We start from the raw sequence: 20,342 nt of genomic DNA, 5'->3' as shown, positions 1-20,342 counted from the left end.
CCTGTGTCCTGCACTTGCCCAGGGTCCCTCTTACCTTCTCTCCTTTGAGTCTGGTTACCACATAGCTCATTGTGTGTGTTTCTTTCTTTTGTCTTTTAATTTTCAGATCAAGTGTTCCCTCCCACGTGCAACATAGGGAAGAATTTTCTCTCCCTCAATTATCTTGCTGAGTACCTTCAGCCCAAAGCTGCAGAAGGGTGTGTGATGTCCAACCAGCCCCAGGATAAGGAAGTACATATCATTGAGTTAATCACCCCCAACTCTAACCCCTACAGGTGAGTGAGTGTGAGTGTGTGTGTTTTCTGAACCAAGAGAAGAAAACAAAGACATGATGTGACTTGACATGATTCTGACTTGAGGCAGGGAGAGGCTCAGCCCTCCCTCGTGTGAGAGGGAGGGAGCGGCTGATATTCACAGAATCTTTGAAGAAAACAGTAAAGGTGCCAGTGTCGTGTTTTATTTTCTGATCTCTCTCTAGATTCCATATATCCCAGAGGAGTTCTGAAGCATAATCTGAGCTTCGTGGTACAGTCATCCATTGGTATCTGCAGGAGACTGTTTCCAGATCCCACTCAGATACCAAAATCCATAGATGCTCAAGTCTTTTATAAAAATGGCATAGTATTTGCATATAACCTACATGCACTCTCCTTATACTTTACATTGCCTCTAGATTACTTATCATACCTATTATAATGTAAATGCTATCTGCTGCTGCTAAGTCGCTTCAGTCATGTCCGACTCTGTGCGACCCCAGAGACGGCAGCCCACCAGGCTCCCCTGTTCCTGGGATTCTCCAGGCAAGAACACTGGAGTGGGTTGCCATTTCCTTCTCCAGTGCATGAAAGTGAAGGGTGAAAGTGAAGTCGCTCAGTCGTGTCCGACTCTTAGCGACCCCACGGACTGTGGCCCACCAGGCTCCTCCATCCATGGGATTCTCCAGGCAAGAGTGCTGGCGTGGGCTGCCATTGCCTTCTCCAAATGCTGTCTAATTAGTTGTAAATGCAATATTTGTTGTTGTTGTGCAGTCACTCAGTCGTGACCGACCGGCTCTTAGTGACCATGGACTGAAAAAAACCAGGCTTCCCTGTCCTTCACTATCTTCCAGAGCTTGCTCAAACTCATGTCCATTGAGTCAGTGATGCCATCTGACCATCTCATCCTCTGTCATCCCCTTCTCCTTCTGCCTTCAATCTTTCCCAATATCAGGTCTTTTCTAATGTGTCGACTCTTGACATCAGGTGGCCAAAGTATTGGAGTTTCAACTTCAGCATCAGTCCTTCCAATGAATATTCAAGGTTGATTTCCTTTAGGATTGACTGGTTTGATCTCCTTGGAGTCCAGGGGACTCTCAAAAGTCTTCTCCAACACCGCAGTTCAAAAGCATCAATTCTTTGGCACTCATCCTTCTTTATGGTCCGACTCTGACATCCATGCAAGACTCCTGGAAGGATCACTGCTTGCACTATACCGACCTTTGTTGGCAAAGCAATGTCTCTGCGTTTTAATATGCTGTCTAGGTTGGTCATAGTTGTTCCAAGGAGCAAGGGTCTTTTAATTTCATGGCTGCAGTCACCATTTGCAGTGATTTTGGAACCCAAGAAAATAAAGTCTGTCACTGTTTCCCTTGTTTCCCCATCTATTTGCCATGGAGTGATGGGACCATATGCCATGATCTTAGTGTTTTGAATGTTGAGTTTTAAGCCAGCTTTTTCACTCTCCTCTTTCACCTTCATCAAGAGGCTTTTTAGTTCCTCTTCACTTTCTGCCATAAGGGTGGTGTCATCTGCATATCTGAGGTTATTGATATTTCTCCCAGCAATCTTGATTCCAGCTTGTGCTTATATTAAATACAATATAAATGCTATGTAAATAGTTGCCTGCAAGGAGCAAATTCAAATTTTACTTTTTGGAATTTCCTGGAATTTTTTCCCCCAATATTTTCCATCTGTGGTTGGTTACATCTGCAAATGTGGAACCTGGAGACACAGAAGATGGACTGTACTGGTTATAGAACAGACCCTCTTACTCAATTATTATCACCTATGACTGAGGTTATCCCTGATAAGAAAATTACAAAGTGTGCCTTATTAGCATAGTTATCATTTTAACAATATATTTTTAAAGAAATCTCTGTTTATAGTGTCCTCAGAGCAGTTTAGGCACTCATAACTGTTTGAAGCTGTGTGTGAGTGTGTATATGTGTGAGTGTGTGTATGTGTGTCAGAGGAGTGGCCCTTCACGGTGACACATCAGAGAGCTATTAGATACTAGCCTTTCTCTTCAACCCTCAGCATCCTGTCCAGGACTGAAAATTTAACTCTCTTTATCAAGAATGATTAGGGAATTTGTGTAAGAAAGAAAAGGGAGAAAGTAGGCCTTTCTCCCACTTTCACCTGCATTTCATAGGGACTAGTGAGTAAAACTGTTAATTTATATTATAGAAGGATTTTGCAGTTAAAATTCTAATCAAACTTTGATTTCAAAAGTGAATAAACTACAGATTGGTTTCTGAAAATGGAAATTTTGTTCCATGTGAAGAATTGTGGAAAATTAAAAGGGAACGGGAATAGAAGTAATGGAAGCATGTATGCTTAGGTATTAGCCCCAAGGCTTCACTCAGTTTATGCTTTCCAAGCGTGCAAAACCAAGATGGAAATAAAGACTTTCCTCCAAATCCAGAATGCCAGAGATGTTATTATTTGGTAAGAATTCTCTTCTGTACTGGATTCTTAGAAGTTTGGGTTGTGTTCATTAATTTTCCAATAATCACTTGGTTGACCATCTTTTTTTTTTTTTTTTTTAATTGCTATCTCCAGAAGTTTGGGGAAGTTAATGCAGATATGATTTTGTAACAAATGTTAATGGCTTAAGCAAACCTTATATAAGTCAAGAAATGCTCTAGCCTTTTGCTTCTTATTTTATTCTGACATTTTCTAACTTTTTTTTACTGCCTCCCTCTTGCGTCCACCCTGCCACCCTCCACTCACCAAACTGCCACCCACTCCTGGTTTGAAGGATTTTGAGCATATAACAAATTAGAATGTTACATATCAAAGGTGTTGAGCCTGAAGAAGCAATACTTCTGCTTCAAAAGTAAACTCTTGTAGTTTGTTCAAGTCCCTTTCAAACAGTGGCCACATGAAATAACCACCATTTTTTTTTTCCCAATGAAGAGAAAAAGTTTAGAGGCTAATTAACCACAGGCGTATTTTTCTATTGTTATGTAAAATCATTTTGTTATGTGTGCACTAAACAATCTGTTTTGCACATGTCATTTGCCTGGGATCCACTCCAGCTTTTTAATCAACTGGCCAGACACTGGAAACATGAAGACTTGGAAGAGGGGAGTTGCAACTTTCTGGCATTTGGGTCCTAACTCTGCCTTTGTTTTCCACTCACAGTGCTTTCCAGGTGGATATCATAATTGACATAAGACCTTCTCGGAAGGATCCTGAGGTGGTCAAAAATCTGATCCTGATCTTGAAATGTAAAAAGTCTGTCAACTGGGTGATCAAATCTTTCGATATTAAGGGAAACCTGAAAGCTATTGTAAGTTGGTTAAGCATTTCTTTGTTTTGATGAATGGCAGTAATTTAAGCTGTGTTTGTATGTGTTATTTTTGTGAAGTTTTTCTCCATTATTTTTCACTTTATAAAATAGGCTGTTCCTTGGCTTCTTCTGTCAAGGACAGGCAGTGTGGTAGTTAAAAAAGGTCTTTGGGGTCAATACAGACCTGAATTCAAGTTCAGACTCTGCCACTTACGAACTGTGACCTCGGGCAAGTGCCTTCACCTCTCTGGATCCCACAAGCCTCTCCCACGAGACCTCTGGATCTCACGAAATTCCTGAAACGTATTAGTGCGCTTTCCAGTCTTGTTGTTTTGTTGCTAAGTCGTATCCTACTCTGCGACCCCTTGGACTGTAGCCTGCCAGGTTCCTCTGTCCCTGGGATTTCCAGTCTTAGTAAGTACAAAACAATGAACACAAGCATTTCATGGCTGAGAATCCTGTGGGGGCCTCAGTGTCATGGCTATGAATATCAGCTCTTACTGTAGGGTTGGGTCTTTATGAAAGATGTGGGAAATGAGCTAACTCCAGCTTATTTTTCTTTTCGAGACAAATACTTGGTATTGGCATGTGTTTTTACTTGCTCCTAAGGATAAAACCCTGATAAGAGAATTACAGCTGTGCACAGGTTAGTGAGATGATGCTGGAAAAGTATCCCCGGCCTGTTTCCTAAGCACTCTATTTCATGAAGGAAATATATGTAAGAAGTTTAACTGGGTGGCATGATGGGCAGATAGCAGCTCATTTCCGGAAAAGTTAAATGTTGAAATTTGGTGGCATACATTTTTTCCAAGTATGTTTAGGGAAATAACTATTTGACAGAATATTGCAGCAAATTATATTGAAAGTTAAAGAATTCCCCTTCCTCCTTTTTAAAAAGATAATTATCTCTTTGCATGCATATGTGCATGCTAAGTTGCTTTAGCTGTGTCCAACTCTTTGTGACCCTATGGACTGTAGACTGCCAGGCCCCTCTGCCCATGGGATTCTCCAGGCAAGAATACTGGAGTGGGTTACCATGCCCTCCTCCAGGGGATCTTCCTAACTCAAGGATCAAACCCTTGTCTCTTATGTCTCCTGCATTGGCAGGCAGGTTCCTTACCACTAGCGCCACCTGGGAAGCCAATTACATCTTCAGCATCTCTTTTTGTGGGCTTAAATATTAGTGCATTGTCTTAAAAAATTTTTTTTTAATTAATTTAAATTCAATTTAAGTTAAAAATTTAAAACTGGAAGATAATTGCTTTACAATGTTGTGTTGGTTTCTGCCATACAACAACGTGAATCAGCCATCAGGATACCTATATCCCCTCCCCCTTGAGCTTCCCTTCCACTCCACCATCCCATCCCTCTAGGTCATCACAGATCACTGGGCTGAGCTCCCTGTGTTACATAGAAACTGTCTGTCTTACACAGGTAAGTGTAAGATGTGTTGGTGGTGTTTATGTGTCAGTGCTACTTTCTCAATTCATCCCACCTTCTCCTTCCCCTGCTGTGTCCACAAGTCTGTTCTGCACATCTGCATCTCTCTTCTGTGCATCTGCATCTGTCCTGTGTGTTGTCTTTTTTAAAAACTGGGGCCAGTTCCTCTTTCAGTTCCTGCACTGAATCAGTTGGAGTGGGGTTTATGTTTTCAGTGGGTTTATGTTTTGGGAGAGGGATGCCTTTGGCATTAGTATTATTCATTCATGGCACCTTCTGTGTGACATGTCACACAACAGTCCCCTAGGCAGTATCCTGTACGAGCATTTGCCAGAGGCAGTGGGTAAAGCCATTAGCACACACATCTTAATTTTAAAGTAATCATTTCTGGTTCCTGTGGGTTTTTTTCTTTTAATAACTTTTAGGGGATCCCAATAAACCACCATGTGTAGTGGTGATACATCAATTTGGTATTGAGCACAAAGCCCAGCAGTGATTTTCTGAAGTCAGAGCTGTTGTGATTGCTTTCCCTGGCATGGCATGAGCAGTGTTGGTGACCTGGGCTGTTTGCAGCCTTTGCTGCCTGGCACACCAGCCAAATGTTTTTAATTTCAGAATAACAAAAACAGGAAAGGGAATCATGCTTTGAAAGGCAAAAACATACGGTACATTTTAAGTCCCTGCTGGAGTTCTTGTGTAAATGTTCTCTTGGCCCTGACCCTTTGATGGCTCTTTCTCTCCCTGAGCATGTGTGCCTAGTCCAGGGCAGTCCTGGAGTTCACTCTGAAGGTCCCCACTTCTCCTGTGAATCAGAGAGGCTAGAAAAAGAGATTGCTCATCTCAGTGCAAGATCTGTTTATATTGCTCTCCTTGGCTGTACTCCTGTTCCAGGCCAATTTTGGACAATGCATGACAACATTACTAAACAATTAGGTAATGTTTCATGATGTTCCTTTTTATTCTCCCAATCAGTTTCATGCTTTGTGATTTCTTAACTCCTGTCTCAGATGTGAGTTCTGACTGTGCTGGGAGGGAAAGTTACCTGCTAATAAAAAGGTGGAGTGGAGAGAATGCTGGCTTTGGGGCCAGCCAGGTCTGGATTCAAATCCTATTTCCAATTGCTGTTATCCCAGTTGATCCTGGTCAATCTCATTGAACTTTGAGTCTGTTTCCTTACCTGTGAAATGGATACAATGATAATACTCACCTTGAGAGTTCTTGTAAGGTTTAACAGAGTCCATTCATTCATTCAACAAATACTTGTCAAGTGTGCCCTGGGTATTTCATCTAAAGCAGTCAGCATACTGCCTGCACATGGTGAGTTCTCAGCTACATGTACTACCTAACTTCTGTGAGCCTCAGGTTCCTCTTCTCTAGAAAAGAATAATAACACCTACTCCTTGTATTTTGGAGAAGAATTAAATAAGAAAACATATATTAAGCATTTAGCACAGTGCCTGCCATAAAAGATGGTGGTAGGGAGTAGGTTTCTATCTTCCTTCTATTAGCAATTCTTTAAGAGTTTGTAGGGACAATTAACAAAATGAAGACAAAGACAAATGTTTACTAAAGGAATTGTGTGGAACTTGATGGGGAAAATTTAAAGAAAAGCACTATTAAACATAGGTGGGGTATGTGTGTGTGTGTGTGATACGATGTGGGCAGAATGAACCCTCTAAAAGACAGGATGGTCCAAAGAGACACAGAGGGTTGTGCTGGGCCAGATGGGATTACTGGAAGTATCCACATTACATCATCATGCCCAGCTCTGGCTTTTAGTTCAGGGCCCTTATGGACCATGCATAATCACATTTTGGAAAAGATTCCAACACATAAAAGAATAGATGGAGATAACTTGTTAGAAATTTTCTGTTGCATGATTTCATAGGGCCTCAGGGCTTCAAGTTTGCAAATAGTGAGTTTATTCTTAGAAGAGATATTTTTTAATCCCATTGGGAGTATGGACTGCACCCTCTGCCTAACTTTTCCTCCAGCCCCCGCCCTCCCAGATACCAGCAGTCTTGATGCAGGTGTGTGGATGATGGGGAGAGGGAAAGGTACTCAGAGTCTACTTAACTCATTGTCCTTCGTGAAGATATGGCTGGGAAAGATGGCGGTGGTATTTGAGACCACCGTGAATACTCCTTAATGGAGTAGCTATACTGAGGCCTTGGGAGCCTGGGGACTCCCAGAAATACAGGATAAGGAACCCATTCATTGCTGGGAACCAGCTTGCCTGCCATTGTCCCAAACCTTGCTGCTTTACAAATGCATAGATAGATTTCTAGCCTTGTAAATCCTGAGGTGTAATCAATATGAGTTGTGCTGACAGCTCCTAGTGTTCTTGTGGAAAGGTATAAACAACTTATTCCATTTTGCTACAAAAAGAACAGGTGGCAGTTACTATGATAGTATTCTGGAAATACAGTATTTTCTCAGCTGTCCAACAACATGAAAGACTAGGGCAGATGAGGCCAAGCAGTATTGTTTAGGCCAGTGTTGCAACTCCAGCCAATCAAAACGACAGGCTGCCTTGAAAGCCCGGAGGAAGCTGTGCTGAAAAAACTGCTGTTGACTCAATGAGTAAGAAGGTCTAAGAACTAATTGGATCCTTCTTTACTTCATTTTAGTTTCCTTCCATCCTCCTCCTCTCCCTCTCCTCTTTCTTTTCCTTTCCCTAAGGAATGTTTTCTGAATCCCAGTAAGAGCAGTATAATCCAAATCTGTGAAACTGAGTTTTTTTTTTTTTTTTTTTTGCTAATGGCTGCAGAACTTGGTTGCAGCTCTTTCTGGTCCCTTTGCGTGCATTATGGTGACTTGCTTACCTGATGAGCACTTCGAGTAATACGAAAATATACTGGGTGAGACTCTTTCAGCTTTGAATTGAAAATGCTTGTCCTCAGCCAGTATCCCACAACCAGAGAGGCCAAGAGAACTTAGAGGCTGCGAATCTTCTATGGTTTTATAATGGGAAAGGATTAATATTTAGTCATGTTAGGGGCAAACAGAATGGGAAACAAATGGGGAATTTAGGAAAAATGCTGCATATATGCAGAAGAAAATAATTGGGCATGGAAATTAAAGTGATTTTTATACGACATGAAATGGCATAATCCGCTTGCTAGAAGGGCTTCCAGCCCTGTAGGAACAGATGTTGAAAATGTGGTGACTTCCCTTTGGGTGCTCCCTGCAGCATTCAGCTCCCTCACCATCTGAGGAGATCACTGCAACAGGATCAAAGTGTAATGTGAAATTTACCTTCCATGTTCTTAGTACTCAGAGTCCTCCGATATTCTTTCCTGGAAAGATTCTTATCACTCAGTTTTAATTTTTAACTGACTACCAAATGAAAGTTAATTTTAAGAGTTACTTGTATTATGGGATTAAAGTATTGGTACGTAGAGGTATGATGGCTTAATTAATATTTTATACCATAAAATCTAACCATATTCCGTTAATAGAACTGGCAAATGTCTATAGTTACAGGATTGCTAAATTGATCATAAGTTATAAGTGAAATATCGACATTGGTTGTTTCACCCTGTGTCATTCATAGTTTGCAAAGATAGGATAGTTTCCACAGTGAAGTAACTAGGTTGTGCCTTCTTTCATTTAACTCTGGTACTGCTGCTGCTAAGTCACTTCAGTCGTGTCCGACTCTGTGCGACCCCATAGATGGCAGCCCATCAAGCTCCCCCGTCCCTGGGATTCTCCAGGCAAGAACACTGGAGTGGGTTGCCATTTCCTTCTCCAATGCATGAAAGTGAAGAGTGAAAGTGAAGTTGCTCAGTTGCATCCGACTCTTAGCGACCCCATGGACTGCAGCCTACCAGGCTCCCCCATCCATGGGATTTTCCAGGCAAGAGTACTGGAGTGGGGTGCCATTGCCTTCTCCGTCATTTAACTCTAGGATATAGGAATTAGGGGGTTCCTTGGTGGCTCAGCAGTAAAGAATCTACCTGCCAATGCAGGAGATGAAGGTTCAATCCCTGGGTGGGGGAGATCCCCTGGAGAAGGAAATAGCAACCCACTTCAGTATTCTTGCTAGGAAAATCCCTTGGACAGAGGAGCCTGGCGGGTATTGCAAACCGGTTGGATGCGATTTAGCATCAACATAGAAATAACAACAACAACATAGAAAGCAGAACACAGGTATGTTCGGATAATATAGAATGCACATTTCTGAGTACTTTATAGATAATTTTAAATAAAAATAATAAAAGTTGTGTATCATATTTGATGTGTATGTTAATAATTTAAACATTAACTCTAGTGACATGCTAATCATGCTTATGATAATTAGATTATCCACTAATGACAAAAATGATTATGTTATTTGTATCAACATAAGCAACCCAAATGATGCAACCAGTCAGCATGAATGATATTTCTTAATCTGCTGTTACAAGTTTTCACATCAGTATTCTCAGCCCAAGGAAAGTAGGGATCAAAAGAATAAATAGTTTGCTCATACACAATAGAGAATCTATTTGTTTCAGGTATTAAGGCACTGTTTAATTTTATAGACTCATGAGTGAAATTTTATTATTATCTTCAGGCTCCTAATAGTATTGGCTTTGGGAAAGAAAGTGAAAGATCTATGATAATGACCAAATCAAAAAGAGATGACATTCCTTCAACCCAAGAGAGTCTGGTCAAGTGGGCTTTGGACAATGGCTATAGTCCAGTAACATCATACACGGTGGCTCCTATGGCTAATAGATTCCATCTTCGGCTTGAAAGCAGTGGTAAGTATGATTTTTTTTGTTGTTATTTGTATAAAAAATATCCCCCCAAATGTGCTTTCCAATGAGGAACTTTCATTTCAACTCATATGGTGCTGTTTTTCTGTTGCAAATTTTAACGGTTTATTTGACTACTTTTTACTGTAAAGCTTAAAGTTACGTAGAATTGTGCTAGATTATTTTGGGGAAACTATCTTGAATACAGACTTTTTACTAACATAGAGTCAATTGCGTGTTGGAAAACTTTGTTATAGATCACTTTCTCTCTGCATATATTAAGGATAAATTAGTCTGGGTTCTTTTCTCAGAAGAGCCTAGTGATCACTTTGGGCTGAGATACAGAGGGGTTGGGACAGCAGGAGAGAAGTCTTAGGTCAGGCCAGATCTCATAGGAAGTCACGAGGACTCATACTTGTGCTTTCTCATTCTTACCCAGAGGGAATATAGGAGTTATTACCCCATTTAGATGGAGGAGAAAGCAGAGGCTTAATAAGCTCTTTGAGGTTCTCCAGAGTCTTATAGCTACTAAGACTTGAACCCCAGGTTTTTTGATCCCTAGATCTCTTGCTCATTGCATGGTACCACAACTGAGTGCAGGGTTGGTAGAATGAAGGTTGTGAGTCCTGGTTCAAGTCCCAGCTCTGATATTTGATCACTGTTTTTGGAAGTTGCTTAACTTCTGAGCCTCTGATTTCTCCTCAGCCATATGGGGGAAACAATAGGACCCATCTCACAGGGTGGTTGTGAAGGTTTTTTGATAACAAATTAAAAACCTCCAAACCTCTTACTTCTTTTGGGCCCATACAACTAACTGTGTCATCCTTTTTAAAAAAATGGTATTGAAGGAGAGCTAACATCCTCTTTTCCAGCTCCCACTGCAGGATGGATTAACCTCAAGTATGTGTCAGTTGACTTTGAAGGAATAATTGAAGCTAAGCAGCTTTTTCTTTTTGTGGGGGGACTACGTTCTAAAAGGCCAGGGTACCTAGATATCTGTTAGAATTTAGCAGTGAAATAGGAGGTAGCAAAATAATTTCAAAATAGCAGTACTGTTTCAAGAAATCTTTAGAGAGACTGTCTAAAGAATCTCTAGATTCAAGGAAAGTATTTCATTGGCATTTGAATGGAATAATATCATCCCACATAACTTATTCAGATAGAGTTTTTATAGCTTGAAGGGCCTTCAGTTCAGTTCAGTTCAGTCACTCAGTTGTGTCTGACTCTTTGCGACCCCATGAATCACAGCACGCTAGGCCTCCCTGTCCATCACCAACTCCCGGAGTTCACTCAGACTCACGTCCATCGAGTCAGTGATGCCATCCAGCCATCTCATCCTCTGTCATCCCCTTAGAAATCATCTAATCCAGCAGTTCTTAATCTTGGCTGCACATTGGAATCACATGGGGAGCTTTAAAACATAATGATTTAAAGAGAGTTCAGTTCTTAATTGGGCTGGGGTACAGCTTGAGCATAGGGATGCTTTTTTTTAGGCTCCCAGAGTGATTTCAGTGTGCAGCCAAAGTTGAGAACCACTGATCTAATCCAACCTCTTAATTTAAAAAAATTGGGAAACCAAAGCACAGAGAAGTAAGCTAATTACCCAAAGCCACCAGACCAGTTAGAAGGGATATCAGGACTAGAATTCAGGCTTCGAGACAGACTCCACATCTCCTTTATACATTGCTCATTAGGGATAATTTTACATATGCCCATTCTTTGCTCGTTGCTCCTGTTCTTACCTCTCATGATAATGATTGTGACCTGGCATCGAACACTGATGATGTTCTGCCTTCTTCTCTTGCCATCAGAGGAGATGAGAGATGAGGAGGTCCATACCGTCCCTCCTGAGCTACGGATCCTGCTGGGCCCTGGCACTCTGCCTGCCCTGGACAACCCACCCATCCGGGGAGGGGGAAGCCGAAATGGAGGTTTCCCTTTTCCCTTCCCTGACATCTCCAGGAGAGGCCGGAAGGAAGGGGGAGAAGATGGGATCCCTCGGCCAAAGGACCCTGTCATCCCTGGCATCCACCCGTTCCCTGATCCCAGAGAGCCAGAGGAGGTGCAGGGCAGCACAGACGTTGCCCTGTCCGTCAAGTGTGACAATGAGAAGATGACTGTGGCTGTAGACAAAGATTCTTTTCAGGTTGGTGCAGTTTCTTAAAGGAGAGAATGGGAGGTTACCTCCCTGTCCGTCTCACCTCAGTCTGTGTGAGTTATTTCCAGCGCTTTCACTTTTGAACTCTGGAGATTTGATACTGTTTTCTCAGTTGGATGGGCTCACTTCCCCTTGGCTGTGAGTCTCACCCGGTTCCTGTTGTTCTCAGTGAGGGGGGCTTCCAGATCCTTGTGTGTCAATATTTTGCTATTGAATTTCCAAGGCCAACAAACACAATTCTGGGGCTGTTGAGAGATGGTAGGCTGAAAGGAGGTAAGGGGGGAGAGGGAGTGCAGGCTTCTAGTGACCTTTATTTGGAAGACCAGGCAAAATGTGTTAACTGCATGCTATAGAATGGCTTGTGGGCCCCTCTTTATGTTTTTGGTGGTGGTTGTTTCAGGCCAGCGGCTACTCTGGGATGGAGCTCACCTTGTTGGATCCCACCTGCAAGGCCAAGACAAATAACACCCATTTCATTTTGGAGTCTCCCCTGAATGGCTGCGGGACTCGGCTCCGGCGAGCAGCCCCTGATGGTGTGGTTTACTACAACTCCGTGAGTGTTCTCCAGGACAAAGCTTTCCCTTTGCCTGAGCCTTGCTGGATGTTACCTTAAAATTAGTCTTAAGATTTCTATGAAAATGAGAAGGGCCACATACCCTAGACTTGAATGAAGCCCAGTGTTGGTTCTCAACAAAATGGGATGTACTCTGACCCTGAACACTTTTGTTTTGTTGGTGAGTCTGTGGGAGTTGGGAGGCCCTGTTTTCTTGGCTGGAACATTTGTGATGATCTTTCCCACCCTTCCTTCCATCTCCTGGTGGCAAAGCGTTCACTGGCAAGGTGATTATGGCTTTTTCTGGCTAAGCTGGAGGCTCAGATGGCCTGGTTCACATGAGGACAAACTCCAAGGCTATGAATGAGCACCTCTGTACAACCGAGCTAACCAGATCCATGGTTCATCTGAGATCCATGGCCTCATCGGAGGCATGTCTAGAAGTAGGAGGACTTTTCCCTCCCTCATGAACAAAAGAACCAAAAGAGAGAAGTCTGAAAAGGTCCTTTGAGAAACTGTTAAATCTCTCTCCATCCTTAGGAAAGACCCTAAACTGAAGAACATCTCCTGCTTTTGAAGTTAGCCAGAGATTCCTCAGTGATAGTCATTGCAGTAGCTACCCTTCACTTTCCAGACATCATTCTTGGCAGTTCACCTTAATCTTTTCAGATTAAATCTGTTTGTGTAGAAGTGGACACTACACAGTGACTGTTAGAAGAATTTGAACATGAAATTTCAAAAGGACTTTCAAGTGATAATTTTGCGATTTGAGTTGTACTTTTGATGATAGAAACAGGGCTCCAAGATCCCCGTGTCCAGCTTTGACGCCTGTGTGTATGTCTGTGCTCCCAGCTTCGGCATGGGCTGGGGAGGCCCCGACTGCTCTGCTTATTCCACTGCTGGTTGTCCACAAACAGGACCCAGCCAGGGAAGAGATTGGCATTCTGGTCAGCATGGCTCATGTAGGGACTGACTCTCCTGTGAGCCAAGTTTATTGTTCCTCAGACAATTTTAGAATGTTTGAGCTGGAAAGAACCCTAAGATGATCTCATTCAGCGTCCTCATTTCACAGGTGAGGAAATTGAACTCCAGGGAGTTACGAGACTTGTTTGGATTTGCGAGACGAGTTAGTGGTAGAGCCAGGACGGAATCCAGCTTCCCAACCTCTCATCCACTGATCTTCCCCCAGCCCTAGGCTGGAGCAGCTACTCTGCTTTGTTACTGAAATTATTTATTAACCTTTGACTTCCTTGATGAACACTCATCTGCCAATTCCAACACTCATTTTCTTGCAATTATCCAGTTTTTCCAGATGTAATGAATGTCATATATTACTGGTATATGTGATTTTGGAATTTTAAACTTCTAAAAAAATATTTCTATATACTTTTGGCTGTGCTAGGTCTTTGTTGCTGTGCGGGCTTCCTCTAGTTGCAGTGCACAGGCTTCTCATTGCAGGGGCTTCTCTGGTTGCGGAACACGGGCTCTAGGGCACGTGAGCTTCGGCAGTTGCAGCATGTGGACTCAGTAGTTGCAACTCCCAGGCTCTAGAGCACAGGCTCAGTAGTTATGGCTCACGGGCTTAGTTGCTGTGAGGCAAGTAGGATCTTCCCAGATCAGGGATCAAACCTATGTCTCCTACATTGGCAGGTGGATTCTTTACCACTGAGACACCAGGGAAGCCCTGGAATTTTAAACTTTGATTTGAATTAATGCCAATAAGAGGCCATGATAACTGGTTAAGTTTTAAAAAAAAGTGCCATCTACCTTAGGAGAGAAAAGTATATTGCGTCGTCGTCTTTTTTAAAAAAATTATTATAGGGTAAGTAATAGCCTAACTTGCTTCAGTTGCATTACCAATTTCTTTGAGGACCTGGGAAGGAATAGAGAGGCAGTTTTCCTTCATTTCTTTCCCATTCTGCTCTCCTCTCAGTGGCTGTATTAGCCATTTCTTCCAGTTATAATTGTTTGTAGTAGTTTTCAGACAATATCTATTTTCATTTTACAACATATTCAAAATCTAAGGAGGTGGAACATAGAATCAAACAAAAATTATAACTATCCCATTTATGCAAATAAATTAGGAGTTAATTTATGGAGTCCTAATCCCTGGGTGAATTTTTTCATCTTACATAGAACTAACCGTCTACCAGTGTTAAGATAGGTTTTTATGGCATAGAACTTATTGTTCTTTCCTGCATCTATACCTCATACAGGAGATAGTGGGGGAGATGGACGCATATAGAGAAGGGTGAGGAGAGAATGGCTCAGTAGTGAACATCAGGTTCTTTGCTTTTGACTCAAACCAAACTTGACCAAATCTTTTTTTTTTTTTTAATTTATTAATTTGGCTGTGTGGGGCCTTGGCATGCAAATTCTTAGTTGCAGCATGTGGAATATGGTTCTCTGACCAAGGATGAAACACAGGCCCCTTGCATTGGGAGCTCAGTCTTAAGCCGCTGGACCACCAGGGAAGTCCCTATCAAATCTTGACAGACACAATTTACAAGAACTCCTCAGATTAGCCAAATCAGTGTTTCTTAGAGTTTCTTAAAGGCCCCTAAGGAGAAACTCCCCCACCCCCTACAGTACAGGTGGGCCTGTTAAAAACCCCACCCAACTCCATTTCAGTATCTGGTGTTTTCACACTATTTAAAATACATATTTTATTTTAAATCTTAATTTATTATGCATTGGGCTTCTTCTTTTTCATTTCTTTGAGGATAAAATCCTAAAAAAAACTTGGAGGTTTTTTTTTTCAATTAAGTCAGATTTTCAGTTCACCTCAGAATTTATTACATGGGTGTTTATGTGAGGTGGAACCAAAGGTATGTGATTGGGTGTTTTCATAACATTGTGCTTTCCTTGCTTTTAGATTGTGATTCAGGTTCCACCCTCTGGGGATAGTAGTGGCTGGCCAGATGGCTATGAAGATTTAGAGTCTGGTGATAATGGATTTCCGGGAGACATGGATGAAGGGGACACTTCCTTCTTCAGCCGACTTGAAATTGTGGTGGTATGTATTTGTTTTAGGAGGTAGTTTGTAGAGAATGTTGTCTTTTTGGTTGGCTTTAGTCGGGGACCGCTGGAAAATAAAATCAGATGTTAAAGGCTAAAGCTTCTAAAGCTACAAGCTTCATTTGACTTTGATTTATTTCCATCTGTTTTCTTCTTTTCTCCAGTTTAATTGTAGCCTACGACAGGTGGGGAATCCCCGTAGCTTCCAGGATGAACCCAACAGAAACGTCACCTTCAACATGGAGCTGTACAACACTGACCTCTTTCTCGTGCCCTCCCAGGGGGTGTTCTCTGTGGCAGAGAATGGACACGTTTATGTTGAGGTGAGACCCATATGTTAGCCTTTGTCTGTTAGGTTAGTGGTGGAGAAGGCAATGGCAACCCACTCCAGTACTCTTGCCTGGAAAATCCCATGGACAGAGGAGCCTGGAAGGCTGCAGTCCATGGGATCGCTGAGGGTTGGACACGACTGAGCAACTTCACTTTCACTTTTCACTTTCATGCATTGGAGAAGGAAATGGCAACCCACTCCAGTGTTCTTGCCTGGAGAATCCCAGGGACGGGGGAGCCTGGTGGGCTGCCGTCTATGGGGTCGCACAGAGTTGGACACGACTGAAGTGACTTAGCAGCAGTTAGGTTAGCGGAGATTCTTAGTGGCTCCTGAGCATGAGTGAAAGCCCCTGGGGGCAGACCTCTTCCTGCCTTCCTCAGTCTTGGCCAGCTCTGGATGAAGGCTTCACTCAGAAGACACTTCCACATTGGTTTCTGACCAAAGCAGGAAATTTCAGGATTCATTGCACTATGCTAAATGGAGAGAGCATTTTATAGATGAATGGATGAAATGTTTTGTTTTTTTTAATCAGGGACGTAAATTCTAATAAAGCCTTGTCCTTACTTTGTCCTTTGTATTTTTGTCAAGGGCATTCATTCAGTAGTTGCAATATCAGAGTTAACAAAGGAATATTTCCACCCCCTCAGAGACTGTCTTTTAAACTGTGCATACTTTTGAGTGAAATACTATATGTTACCATAGCTCATGAAAATTGTTTTTTTCCTAGATCATTATCTAAATGTATCTGTGGTGGTGGTTTGGTGGTTTAGTCACTAAGTCCTGTCTGACCCTTGCGACCCCATGGACTGTAGCCTGCTAGGCTCCTCTGTCTATGGGATTCTCCAGGCAAGAATACTGAAATGGGTTTCCATTTCCTTCTCCAGGGGATCTTCCCGACCAAGGGATCGAACCCAGATCTCCTGCATTGCAGGCAGATTCTTTACCGACTGAGCTATGAGGGAAGCCCCAATGTATCTATAAATTTATTAAAATTATTTCCTATATATAATAGTAATAACCACACATAATGTAAATCTGTGGACTGACTATAGAACTATTAGGTAGTGGTGATAATAATGAAATAACAACAGCTAAAGTTTATTGTAGATTTATTTTGTGCCAAGCTCAGTTATAAGTTCTCAGTTATAAGTACTCGTATTCTTCTGAGCAGTTCTATAACACAGGACTGTTAATATCCCCATTTTGTGGATGAGGAAATTGAGGCCCAAATTTGTCTAAGGTCACACAATTAGTACCTAGTAGAGTTCAGAGTCAGAGTTCATACTCAGTCCATCTGGCTCCAGAGACCACACTGTTGTCCACAGGATGCCATCATTTATCCTCAAAGTGCCATTTTCAAGGGGGAGAAAATGTAACCGCTTTGCAGTGCAAATACCCAAGTTCACAGACTGGATTCTAGAGAAGATAATTATCCTCATGGCCCCAGAATGTCTGCTGGTCTTGCAGGAGAGTTGTCCTCTATTGAGCTGGTTTTGGTGCTAAGATGCAGGCTGGTGTTCTCCACTATGGGAGGAGGAAGAAGCTTAAGGGGCCAAAATGGGATACTTCCATATATTAAAAGTGACTTCAGTACACATATTTCTATTTAAGAAAGACAAATAACTCACATTTGTACTGATTCTGGGACGGAGCCCACAGGCTCTAGACATTTTCTTGGATCATCTCCTCCTTTCTGATTTCCCTCTTCTGAGAGATCTTCTCTTTCATTGGGTACTCCTTTCTCTGTTAGGGAAGATATACTGCTTTCGATGTGCTATCCCTAATCAGAGCTCTCTCTCTCTCCTTGCTATTCTGGCTGCTCCATCCACATGTGTGGTTGGTCAGTGATGTACTGTTGTGCTGTAGGTTTTAGGGGTGCTGCTTAACTGCAGTTTGTTCTTTCCAGATGTGTCCCTGGCTTTGCCAATTTGTGGCTTTGCTGTCTTAAATCTTTCTCATACATCCAACTCTGGATGTTTTGGGTTTTTTCCCGCCTCCCCAACTGCCTCCCCCAACCCCCAGTGCTGGCTTACTTGAAATACATTTTCTTTTTCATTCTTATTTTCCCATTTATAGACCATCTATATTGTTCATAATTGATTGACTCAAAGACATTGTGAAAGTGATGGGAAAAAATGAGCCAAGTCTTTTGGCTATGCCATTTTAAACATCATTAAAATGATATGTGAAAGTCGCTCAGTCATGTCCAATTCTTTGCGACCCCATGGACTATACAGTCCATGGAATTCTCCAGGTCAGAATACTGGAGTGGGTAGCCTTTCCCTTCTCCAGGGGATCTTCCCAACCTGGGGATCTTCCCAACCCGGGGATCTTCCCAGGTCTCCCTCACTGCAGGCAGATTCTTTACCAGCTGAGCCACCAGGGAAAATACATAATAATACACTGAAGAGAATTTGGGGAAGAGGGAAATGTTATAAACTATTTTAAAATTGTTTTAAACCCCCTAAAATATGAGAGAGAATTGGTAAATATTTTGCTAAATAGGATAGTAGCCATGCCTAGTCTTTTTTTTCTCAGTTTGGACTCCACCGCTGATAAGAAAATGTTTTATTTGGGGAAAGTAAGTAAAACTTAATCATTGACTTGGTCTAAAGAGCTATTTCCATGTTTCCTCTTGTGGCCATTCTTATCACATCCCCTCCCAGAATCTCCCATTTCCTCTAGATCATGGTCTCTTCCTTTAATCCAAGACGTTATCAGCTTTGCCACTTGGTCTTTGGCCATCTTTGGGTGATAGTTGGTCACACAGTTGGCAGATTTCCTTTTAGTTCATTTGTCTTGGGAAATTATAAATATAAGTCTATATACTGTTCTTGTTCAGTCGGTAAGTCGTGTCCAACTCTTTGCAACCTCATGCACTGCAGCATGCCAGGCTTCTCTGTCCATCACTTTGTCCCTGAGTTTCCTCAAACTCATGTTCATTGAGTCGGTGATGCCAGCCAACCATCTCATCCTCTGTTGCCCCCTTCTCCTCCTGCCTTCAATCTTTCCCAGCATCAGGGGCTTTTCCAGTGAGTCAGCTCTTCACATCAGGTGGCCAAAGTACTGGAGCTTCAGCTTCAGCATCAGTCCTTCCAGTGAATATTCAGGGTTGATGTCTAATATACCCCCCAAATGTAGATCTAGATTAGCACTGCTAGTATTAGCTGGCATTCCCTAACTGTCAGAGAGCTGTGTCGTGTGCACATAGTTTTGACTTTACAGATTGTCATAGTCGCTGTGTCTAACCAGTGTCAGTGCCTCGTTCTGTGGGGGGAGAAACCAGAGGTCAGTGCTCATGGCGAGTGAGCAGCAGAGTCCTGCCACTACTCACTTCCAGTCCATTTCAGAGTAAAAGATTTATTGACAATAATCTTTTTTTCCTCTCAAACAATTTTTTGGAGTACCTTAGCTATTCTGCCATGCTTTCTCTGAGATTAGAGAAAAGGTTTGCATTGGTTCTGAGTTCATGTTAAAGGGCACTTTTGAGTAAATAGAGTATATGTAGTTTGCCATTTTTCCAAGATTAAATATCTCGTTTTTCAGAAATACTGTAAAAATAATGAAGTGTGAATATTTTCAGACTACTAAATACTACTTCCTGGAAAGATGTCTTACTAAGCACCCTCCCTGACTGCATCATGGGCAGCTTGAACTGACCCTGTAGCTGTAGTGAAATAGTGAAGAGAAAATGGACTTGGGTTCAGAAGACCTGGGTTCAAGCCTTGGTTTTCCCCAGTATTTGCTAGCTATGATTTTGAACAAGTCATCTATCCTGTGTGTTCCATTTTCCCTCCATTTATAAAATGAAGATGAAAATACTTATAAGATTGTTCTCAGGGATTAAGCTTTAAGGCACAGCAAAATGTCATTATCATCTTCATCATCTTCACTGTTGAGTGTCTTGCAGTTAACCACATAGGGATCTTTCAAAATAGTGCCGTGGGCTAAAAGCCCCATGTGATGTCAGGGATTTCCTGTGGGTATCTCAGAATGCAAAGTGTGTTTATAGCTTCATGCCTTTGAAAGGATTCTGGGGCTATTGGCTTATGGTTAAAGACCAACTTTATTTCTAAAGTGTTTAAGTTTATTTTGATTCTTAGTTTAGTCAAGGAATGAGGCAATAGGGGAGAGAGGCAGTTCACGCAGTGATCCATGTGTCGCCAGATGGAGAATCCAGTCTGGTTCGGAGATTTTAGCTGAGTTCAGGCTGGTTGAGATTTGAATTCTGTTTACACTTGGCCACACACTACTTCCTGTTTCTAAAGAAAAGAACCTTAACAAGGTTTGGACATAGCCCATACAAATGTTTTGTAAGAGGGAAGTGTAAATGAGTCGGAAACGTTTCCAGATTAGATTTCCCTTAAAATACCCTTGGGCTTAAAGAGTGAAGGGAGAGTACTTGGCAAGGTCTGGTTTGGACCTCTGAAGAGCTGGGACACTTTGCCAGGCCCGTGATCGCCACCAGATTGCACCATGCCCAACATCCAGCCCCAGAAGCCAGCTCTGGCTGCTCACCATGAAGCAGGACTTCAGATGAATCAGTAG

At 42.2% G+C, this 20,342-nt stretch overlaps 1 protein-coding gene across 3 annotated transcripts in view; it reads left to right on the top strand.

Moving 5' to 3' along the window:
- Positions 1-20,342, top strand: part of TGFBR3 (transforming growth factor beta receptor 3) — a 185,886-nt gene that overhangs the window by 138,225 nt on the left and 27,319 nt on the right. For all 3 annotated transcript variants that reach the window (XM_018045754.1, XM_018045753.1, XM_018045752.1), the window contains exons 6-12: positions 107-275; positions 3,405-3,552; positions 9,551-9,740; positions 11,546-11,880; positions 12,293-12,445; positions 15,321-15,461; positions 15,628-15,786. In XM_018045754.1, coding sequence (XP_017901243.1) covers positions 107-275; positions 3,405-3,552; positions 9,551-9,740; positions 11,546-11,880; positions 12,293-12,445; positions 15,321-15,461; positions 15,628-15,786 — 1,295 coding nt within the window. The remainder of the gene's footprint in view (positions 1-106; positions 276-3,404; positions 3,553-9,550; positions 9,741-11,545; positions 11,881-12,292; positions 12,446-15,320; positions 15,462-15,627; positions 15,787-20,342) is intronic.

Source organism: Capra hircus, chromosome 3 (genome assembly GCF_001704415.2).
Source record: "Capra hircus breed San Clemente chromosome 3, ASM170441v1, whole genome shotgun sequence".
NCBI classification, from domain to species: Eukaryota; Metazoa; Chordata; class Mammalia; order Artiodactyla; family Bovidae; genus Capra; species Capra hircus.
The sequence above is the reverse complement of the archived record's forward strand: the minus strand, read 5'-3'. Positions and strand labels throughout refer to the sequence as shown.